The sequence below is a fragment of the Gallus gallus genome, chromosome 2 (genome assembly GCF_016699485.2).
Source record: "Gallus gallus isolate bGalGal1 chromosome 2, bGalGal1.mat.broiler.GRCg7b, whole genome shotgun sequence".
Lineage (NCBI taxonomy): Eukaryota > Metazoa > Chordata > Aves > Galliformes > Phasianidae > Gallus > Gallus gallus.
The window spans coordinates 60,230,712-60,240,346 of NC_052533.1; the positions used below are offsets into that span (position 1 = coordinate 60,230,712).

The 9,635-nt window shown below is 42.0% G+C and overlaps 1 protein-coding gene across 9 annotated transcripts in view; it reads left to right on the plus strand.

Annotated features, from left to right (window-relative positions):
* The window catches only part of KIF13A (kinesin family member 13A), a 113,552-nt gene extending 104,204 nt beyond the window's left edge, over positions 1-9,348 (plus strand). For 8 of the 9 annotated variants that reach the window (XM_040696457.2, XM_040696459.2, XM_040696458.2 and 5 more), the window contains 2 exons: positions 4,563-5,655; positions 7,140-9,348. In XM_040696457.2, the coding sequence (XP_040552391.1) occupies positions 4,563-5,655; positions 7,140-7,423 (1,377 nt within the window). In that variant the 3' untranslated portion in view covers positions 7,424-9,348. Of the gene's footprint in view, positions 1-4,562; positions 5,656-7,139 lie in introns of those variants that run through there. The other variant, XM_040696462.2, reaches the window with a different exon arrangement.
* Positions 9,349-9,635: the final 287 nt, after the last annotated feature.

A 9,635-nucleotide genomic window follows, 5' to 3' on the forward strand; every position in this document is an offset into this window, starting at 1 on the left:
TAAGTACTTTTTAATGAGTAACAAACTAGGTCACTACTCAGTAACTTACTGTTACAAAGCAAGAATTTGAAAACTGCTTTTTGTTGGAGTTCTTGCTTACTTTGCTTCTGCTATTACTAAATCCTGACTTGCCATCTTCTGTCCTTAGTTCTTTCTGAGACATTCCTAATGTTATCAGTCCTTAAAACTGTTTTATATAATAGTTTTTTCTATTATCTCTTAGGGAGGTGCTTGCAAATTATTTATCAGTTTTTCAAACATTTTATACTTCGGTTATTCCGGCGGCCTGAGCAGTACAAGAAGATTTCCTTCTTTTTTCTCCACAGCTGAAATCCACAGGAATTTAAACAGCCCTGAAATCACTTTACTTTTAGAATTTCTCCATCAGGAGGCTCAAGAGGTGCTTTGAAAGGAAATACCGTAATTTAGGAATAAGACTGCATCTCTGTAACTTAGGTTTTGGATTTCTGATGTTAGATAACCCCCAAACTATTAATTACTGGCAATGTGACTTTATTAGTCTTCTATTGATTGTGTTGCTGATGTCTGTGTGTCTGCAAAACCGTTTCTCATTTTCATTGCCTTTTATCCACATGGATTGTGAGCGTGATCCTTGTGTCCCCTAAAGTTCTTTTTCAGTTAGGTGAGACATCTTGCAGGATTCTAAGGTGCAACAGAAAACTGTTATAAAAATGCCTCTTGGTCTTAAGTGGGTGTTTACTTACTAACCACCAGAGGAAATACTTCCTTTGCAAAGTATGTAACAATTTGGAGGGTTCTTGTACCATCTTACAAGCAGCATATTTAATAAGTGCTAGAATCTGTAGTGTTTTCAAACCCACCTACAAAGCTTTTGTTCTATGCAGAAAAATTGCAAGATAAGGCTGAAAGAGAAGGAGTAAGCAGAATAACTGAGAAAATATCCATCAGAGATGAGTAGCAGGGATACTTCAATAAGCAAAAAAGATGGTTTGCAGAGTGCTTTAATGTTTGAAAAGGTATTCGTGGTCTCAATAAAGTGGGTATGAATTTTGCACTTTCCTTTTAAGGGACTGCCTATAGATTTCAGACCAAAAGAACAGAGCTTTCAATAATGTAAGTCATTTTAAAAACTATTGTGTACCATTTCATTGCACTATCAATCCTCTCTAGAGAAATAAATAGTTTGAAATTAAATCCAAATTATATACATAAAAAGTTGCAAGCAAAAGCTGCCACGCCGTTAACTTGAGCAAATAGTCCGAAATCTGGTTGGACTTGTCAGATAGAGTTAGACAACTTAGACATCTTCAGATACTGATTGCCCTGCTAACAAAGATTTAATGTGGTTGGAAATCTCTATTCAACTTAAGATGCTATCTTGTATGGATAGTGAGACTGAGTTATATCTACTGTGAGCTTTTGATACAAATTGAATGTTACAGGAATGAAAATGAGGCCTTTTTACAGATAAGGGCCAGTGAGTAGTGGTCACTTCAAAAATGCACGATAAAAGAAAAATGAGGTCAGCTAGAACATCTTTCTGTTTGTTTTGGGAGAGAAAATGAGGAGAATAAAAAACAACCCTCCAAGTTAGAACAGAGATCTTGTCACATAGACACATGTTGCCTAACATATGCCTATGTGGATGTTTTAGTTAATTGTGCTCCTGAATGGGATGAGGGAACTTGTCACAAACGTCTTGGAGAAAGCAGAGTTGTCTCAGTGTTGTCTTTACCTCTGTATGTACCTGCAAAACCAGCCTGCAGGAACTTCAGACCCCCCAGACTCAAGGAAAAGTTTGGAACAAGTTAGGTTTGCCCTTGGCAGAGGGCCACCAGTTTGAGGAGCACTTACACTGCATATGCATATCCACCATGAGTGCAGAGGGAGCTAACTGATGTTATTGTGAGGCTGCTCTCAGTTCTCTCTGAATGGTCGTGGAAGCTGGGAGAGAGCACGTAGATTCAGCACACTACAGACCCATCAGCCTCAGTTCCATTCGTGGGAAGGTGATGGAGAAAATCCTCGATCTGCATTTCTAAACTCTTGAAGGACAAGAGTGTGATCAGGTAGTCATGGATTTATGAGTCACCTTCTACAGTACAATGACTAGCCTAGTGGATGAGGGGAGAATAGTGTTATTTGACTTGACATTAGCAGAACCTTTGACACCGCATCCTATAACATCTTCATAGACAGGCCAGCATGTATAGATTGGATAAGTGGACACTGAGGTGGATTAAAAGCTGGCTGAATAGTTGGGCCAAGAGAACTGTCAGAAGCACAGAAACTTCTTGGGGGCATGTAACAAGTGGCTTAGTCTCCGTCTGAATTACCGGTGGTCAGTATTGCTCAGCATCTTCAGTAATGACCTAGGCAGAATACACCCTCAGCAAGTTTGCAGGTGATGCGAAACTGGGAGAAGCAACTGATAGACCAGAAAATTATGTTGCCATTCAGAGGGACCTCAACAAGCTGGAGAGCTTGGCAGAGAGGAATATCATCATATTCAACAAGTAGAAATGCAAAGTCCTACATGTGGGGAGGAATAACACCACGACCAATGTATGCTCAGGGCTGACAGGCTGGAGAGCAGCTTTGCTTAGAAGGACACTGGAGACCTTATGGACAACAAGCTGGCCGTGAGCCAAGGTTGCTTGTGGCAGACTAAACACGTCCTTGCAACAGAGAAAACAGTGTACTGGGCATCATCAGCAGGCTGAGTGAGGAGATCCCTGCTCTCTATTCAGCACTGCTGAGGCTGTGTCTGAAATACTGTGTCCAATTCTGGGCTCTGCAGTACAGGGAAGATGAGGACTTAGTGAAGTGAGTCTCGTTGCATGGCTACAAAGATCACTAGTGGCTTGGCGCATCTGACATATGAGGAGAGGCTGAGAGCTGTGACTGTTCATCCTGGAGGAGACAGGGCTCTTCAGGAATCTTAATGCATAAAAAATACTTAATGGGAGGGAGGGAGGGGAAAAAGGGCAGATTCTTCCCCTCAATACACGAAAGACATCAAGGCCCCGAAGCGTGTCCAGAGAAGGGCAGTGAAGCTGGTGAAGAGTCTGGAGCACAAGTCTTATGACGAGCATCTGAGAGAACTGGGATTGTTCAGTCTGGAGAAGGGGAGGCTCAGGGGGAGACCTTATTGCTCTCTACAGCTATGTGAAAGAAGGTTGTGGTAAGGTGGGGGTCAGCCTCTTCTCCCATGTAACTAATGAGTGGGCAAAAGATAATGGCCTCAAGTTGCACCAGGGGAGGTTCAGGTTGGATGTTAGGAAAAATTTCTTTTCCAAAGAGTGGTGAGGTATTGGTACGGGCTGTCCAGGGGAGTGGTGAAGTCACCATCCCTGGAGGTGTTCAAGAAATGTTTAGAGGTTGTACTAAAGGACATGGTTTAATGGGGAGATACTGGTGGTAGGTGGGTGGTTGGACTGGATGATTTTGGAGGTCTTTTCCAACGTTGGTAATTCTAAGACCAAATATATAATAATAGGCAATTAAGTTCTTCTAAACTTTTATATATTTCAACAGGCTTTTTGGTGTGTTTTTTTTTTTTTTTAATATTACTCTTGGAACTTTATAATAAACTAATCATTTTATATATACATTTGTCTATATATGTGGACACACATTATATATCCATATGTTCATACACATGCATGCAAATACACACGTATGTATGTGAAGAAATGAAGTGTTTGAAAAGCCTGGATGTGGAGTCATGCCTACTCTATTTTATACTGAGGAGAGCTGCATGACCATGTTGCTGGGGTATTTCTCAGATGCATCCTGACAAACTGTCGTCCTCAAACCCTTTGTTCTCAGCTTCACGTGCTTTCTGTGAAAGTCACATTTGGGTTAATCGCCACGTATCATTGCTCTTTCTCAAAGTGAAATGTGGGGAGCTGCTTCCAAATTCTGTCAGGTTAACTAGTCGTGTATTTCCCTCCAAACATGTACATGAATGCACATAAATGCTTCCTTGAGGATTTTTTTTGCCTTTGTTTTCAAGCATTGTGAATGTGTTCAAGTGTGATAGCTAGGAGTGAGCAATACTATTTGGCCTTACTGGTATGAGATTAATAGAAAATCTCATTGTGCAGAATAGTTCTTAATAATCAGCATTGCAGTGGAGACCCTTTTAGCCCTCTTCTGTTTCTGTGTATCCATTTTGTTAGATAGTCAAGTGGTTCTATCAAATATCTTCAGTAGGTTTAATAAGTTCAAATAATGGGCAGAAATTTTTTGTAATGCTGTCAAAAATGGAATGTGATGAAAATATGAGAATATCTAACTTTTTAATGTAAACTTTCCTTATGCCAAACTATATTGCTTTATATTTTCTGGACTATTTAGAACTAATCTTTATCTTCTAAAAATTGAATGGCTCAGATAATGTGGATAGGGTTATGCTGCCAACAGTTCTTTTCAGAGGGAGCTTCTGTTCTTCAGCTAAGGAATGCTAGATACACATATATCTCCATATTCAGAAGGGAAAAATCAAGTAAAGCTAATTTTCTTGACAACTTCACTGTTATAGGCTGCTAATACCACTTGGCTCTCTTCTTTTGCAGGACTCTGAGGAGGAAGACAGTGAGTTGGAGGCCATTCATAAGAAACTGACAAGTCCACAAAGTTTTAAAAATTTCCGACCTTATGTACCAGAGGAATTTGCTGACTTCAGTGTTTACAATGCTAGCCTGGAAAACAGGGAGTGGTTTTCTTCTAAATCAGACTTCATGAGTTCACGTGTTCTTGAGAAAGAGGTATCCCGCAGCCCCACCACTAGCAGTATCACTAGTGGTTATTTTTCCCACAGTGCCTCTAACGCTACTCTGTCTGACATGCTTATTCCCTGTAGTGATAGCACAGACCAGCTAGCCTGTCACACAAAGGAACTGGACTCTAATGACCCTTCAGGATCATCTCTTGCACATGATATAAGATCTTCTTTGAACAAGGAATTTTGTGAGGCAGAAAAGGAGTTAACGAGAGAAAAGTTACCTGCGTTACCACTGAACGAAAACAGTGCCTTAACAGAACAAGTTCCACTGTCCCTCAATGCCACTGACAAAGGCTCTCAGCAGTTATCCAGAGCTGGATCATTTTCAGCTCTGAGCTCCTCAGATGGCAGAAATACCTGTCATGCAATTGAATTTTCAGCGCGTGAAGCTACGGTTGAGCACACAATGGAGATTGTTGAAGACCACTCATTTACAGAGTTTATGGGTGTCGAAGATGGAAAAGATTTTGACCACTCAGCATCTCCACAACCCTGTTCTGTTGTATCCTCCAATGGAGTGAGCACCTCGGAGTTATCCCTAGGAACTGACAAGGAGCAGGACGCGTGTGGGGGCCAGCTGGGCTCTGCAGCAGCAGGCAATCAGCTTGCAAATGCTGTGGGAAGGCCTTTGTTAGTAAAAGAGACTTCAGACTGTGAGACTTATCCTGATATTTCCATAGATGATTTTACTGGGAAGGACCACTTGGATGGGTCCGACTGTGAAGACAGTGCTTCTGCAGACCAAGCCCATGTCTTGCCTAGCTGGGTGGCAGTGGGTGAACAAGTCTGTGTTGGAAGCAATAAGGTGGGCACAGTGAGATATGTTGGAACGGTGGATTTTTCAGCTGGAGTCTGGGTTGGAGTTGAACTAAACGTTCAGTTAGGTAAGGCTGAGTATGCTCTGGATTATCTATGTTACTATGATCTATTTTAAAGTTGCATTATAGCCATACTCTGTTCACTCTCAGGAAGAACTTCCAATTTTGTAATCACAGAATCATAGAATTGCTTAGGTTGGAAAAGACCTTCAAGATCATCAAGTCCGACCACAACCTAACCATACTACCCTAACTCTAACAACCCTCTGCTAAATCATGTCCCTGAGCAGCACATCCAAATGGTTTTTAAACACATCCAGGGATGGTGACTCAACCACCTCCCTGGGGAGCCTATTCCAGTGCTTAACAACCCTTTCTTTAAAGAAGTTTTTTCTGATATCCAACTAAACCTACCCTGGCACAACTTAAGGCCATTTCTCCTCGTCCTGTCACCTGTCACCAGTGAGTAGAGACCAACCCCCCCTCTCACTGTAAGCACCTTTCAGATACTGGAAGAGAGCAATAAGGTCTCCCCTCAGCCTCCTTTTCCCCAGACTAAACAGCCCCAGTTCCTTCAGTCGCTCCTCACAGGGCATATTCTCCAAGCCCTTCACAAGTCTTGTTGCCCTTCTTTGGACCTGCTCCAGCACCTCAATGTCCTTTTTGTACTGAGGTGCCCAAAACTGAACACAGTACTCGAGGTGAGGCCTCACCACTGCCGAGTACAGGGGCAGGATTACTTCCCTAGTCCTGCTCACCACACCATTCCTGATCACTTGGCATCTGAAACACAGCATTCTGGGCTTTCTGTTTATAGGGATGCTTTGATAAAGATTATTAACTGTCTCAAAGCCTCATTCTTCTACTTAATGCAAAATAATGCTTTGCATGTCATAGTAGTTCCCATTGGTACTCGTCTGTTTATAGATCAGAAAAATAAGCAAAGCTTAAAATTAGCAGATATATTTCAACTTGCATGTTCATGGGCAGTGGTAGCAATGGACACCACTTGTCAAATGAGTTTGCTGCCTGTAGCTTTCAGAGAGATTTCTTTTTCTACTAGGTAAAGACTTAATTACAGTGCACGGGTTTCCTTTGACTTCTGTTTAGTGGGGTCTGAAAAAGAGCCCATGTTCTGTAAATGTTAAGAGGTTCCTGCAGAAAACGTCTTCAGATCTTTTGAAAAGATGGCTTTTTTAGCAGGTTAATAGATACTAACACTTAAACTACAAGTTTGACAGATAAGTTCTAAGCTTCATAAGTAATTGTTTTGAGAGTAATTTGTTTTGAAAAAGAACAGATGTGTGACTTTTTAAACTGTTAGTTATTAGAATAATATTTTAGGAAATCTTTTTTTGGTCACAGCTCAAGGCCTCCTTTCCAGGTTTTGCTCACCCTTGTGCTTGGTATCTGTCTGACTTAAGCACTCACAGCTACAGATCTTGTGTCTTTCACAGACAGGGAGATTCACACTTCAGTACTAGAATTCCATGTCTAATGACCATATGAACATCCCAACAACTAATTCTGTGCCTTTATTTTCATTGAAGGGAAGCACGACGGGACTGTCAAAGGCAGAGAGTACTTCCACTGCAAACCACGGCACGGGGTGTTTGTTCGCCCCGGGCGCCTCAGTAAGGCACCAGCATCCACGAGGAAATGCAGTAGCACTTCACGGTCTCAGGCGTCTTCCACTTCAGAGAAACGGAGGAGTTCTGTACTTCAGGGCTCGTCATCCACTCCCAAAGCAGGAGAAGGCCTCTGTCATTCGGGAGATGCGGCGGCTTCTGCTTTTTCTAGGAAACAAGAGAACAGGAAATCGTGGATTAACTGAACTGCAGTATTTTTGCACTTACTACACATATCACTGTGTGGAAAACTTTATGGATTTTTGAAGCTCTTGTACATTTTAATCTGTCCATACAGAACGCGTATTCTCTAGGGTCCCCGACTTCTCTAATTTTTTTATAAATAATATATATTATATATATATGAATGTGTATCTATAGTTTGTCTGCCAGTGGGCAGATACGGCTGCACACTAAAATACAGTTAAAGCTGACGTGTAGATAATGGAGGTACTGGACTATTTGTTACGCATCGACATGGGAGATATATTTTAAGCAACTAAAAATATTTTATTGTGGACAAACAGGCTGTAAATCCGTGTTTGGAAAAAGACTGCGGTTTGCTGTTTTTCATTACCAAAGAACTCGTTTTAGACTGACACGTTTGCTGTTTATATCTTTCTATTGTAAATGTTTTAACTGATAACGTGGTGCCATTCTCCCTTCAGTCGTGGGGCACCAAGCAGCCTTATGTTCTGTGTTTAAGCACACTGAAATATCCAACTGCTTCGTATTTCTTGTCTTCCTAGAGGCCTGCCACTGTGCTGAATTGGCATTGTACCGAGGTGACTGACAATGCCCGAAGCTGTTAGTCTGGTATTTTGTGTGTTACCGTAAACCAGCCGGGCAGTTTGACTGCAGAAACAGTATTACTGCAAGGGTGTGATAGGACAACACTTTGGGGTTTGTCTGGGGGGGGGGTTGGGGCGTGGGGGGGAAGCGGGGAAACAAGACACAGTAGATGGATTGTGACTGCAGACTTTGCACTTGTTACTTGCTGGTTATTATCAAGATGAAATAGAACCTGCGAAAGTAATTTTAATCTGTAAAGTTTATGTTAATAATGGGAATGATGGAGGGATTTGTGTCTGGTGCTCATGAATTCCTACGAAGGTTGTTCCACGTGTAGATACTGTAGATGCCTGTACAAGTGTTCTGGGTGTTTGTAAAGTAACATGGTAAAAAATGAGTGACGTGAGTGGCCTGCTGTACCTGTTCTTTGTTCTGAGCAAGTGAGTGACTGAGATACCTGGGACCTTACTGACAAGCTGCTGTTCTTTCTCTGATTGTTGTGTACAGTAAGCGGACTCTAGTGTGTTACTATTTACTGTAAAGAACTGTAATTTATATACTGCCAATGCTGTATTTAATTGGTACAGACCTATTGCGTGTTAGAATACAGACTGTTTACTTGGGATTTTAAAGACATCGTTTTGCTTATATTTGATACATTTAGGTTCCACGGTCACATAAGAAGCTTAATGCCATTACTAGCTGATGGTGCTCAGATGCAAAATACTTTGTAAAAATGCTGAAGGACTGCAATGGGAGTGGAGCACTTGATGATGTTAACCTGTATGAACGCTGGCTGGCTCCTGTGGCACAAGATGAGCGCAGCCCGTGTGGATACACCTTCCTCACCTGCTGCCTTCCCTGCTCAGGGGAGCAGAGCTGGGTGACTCCTGCCAGGGAACGGCACAGGCACTGAGAGCTTGTGGGCCGGGGAGAGCGGGCAAGTTCCTGGAAGGCAGACTCACTGCTAAAGACGTACATCCCTCATCCAGGCAGCTGGGAGGTGCTGTGCCAAGGGAGCAGGCGCAGTGTGTCGTGCTTGCCCTTGACATGGCCTTTGCCAGCACTGAAACAGGATACCGACGTGCTTGCGTTAGTTGATTCTGGTGGAATGAAGGGCTTTGCAGAAGATGTCTTTTTCATGCTTTTGGAGTCCACCCAGAGTTGCTTTTGTGATGCATTAACGACGATTCTTGCTGGAAAAAAAATTACCGTAATGGAAAAACTTGTTTACACGGGAGTATTTTATCAGGCACAGATGACCCTAAAACACTGTCAAGTATCTTGAAGTTAATTTTAGATGTCACTTTAACCTTTTTATAAAGCTTTTGAAAAAATACATGTGTGTGCATGAACATTTACATAAATAGTTGTCCTCGGCCACTACAAACAGTTTTGAAAGTTAATGTGGCCATTTTCTTATGGAATTTATACCAGGTTAGCGTCAGCTGCCTTTAAGAATACAGAACACGTGGTTGGTTCAGAAACACTGGAGTGCTTCCTGGAGCATACAGACTATAAATGGCAGAGAAACCTACCGAAGCCAAGCTGTTCGCATGAACATTTGGCTTAGCCGGTGCTATTCTGACGTTTCCTTTTGCAAAGTTGGCATATTGACACATCTTG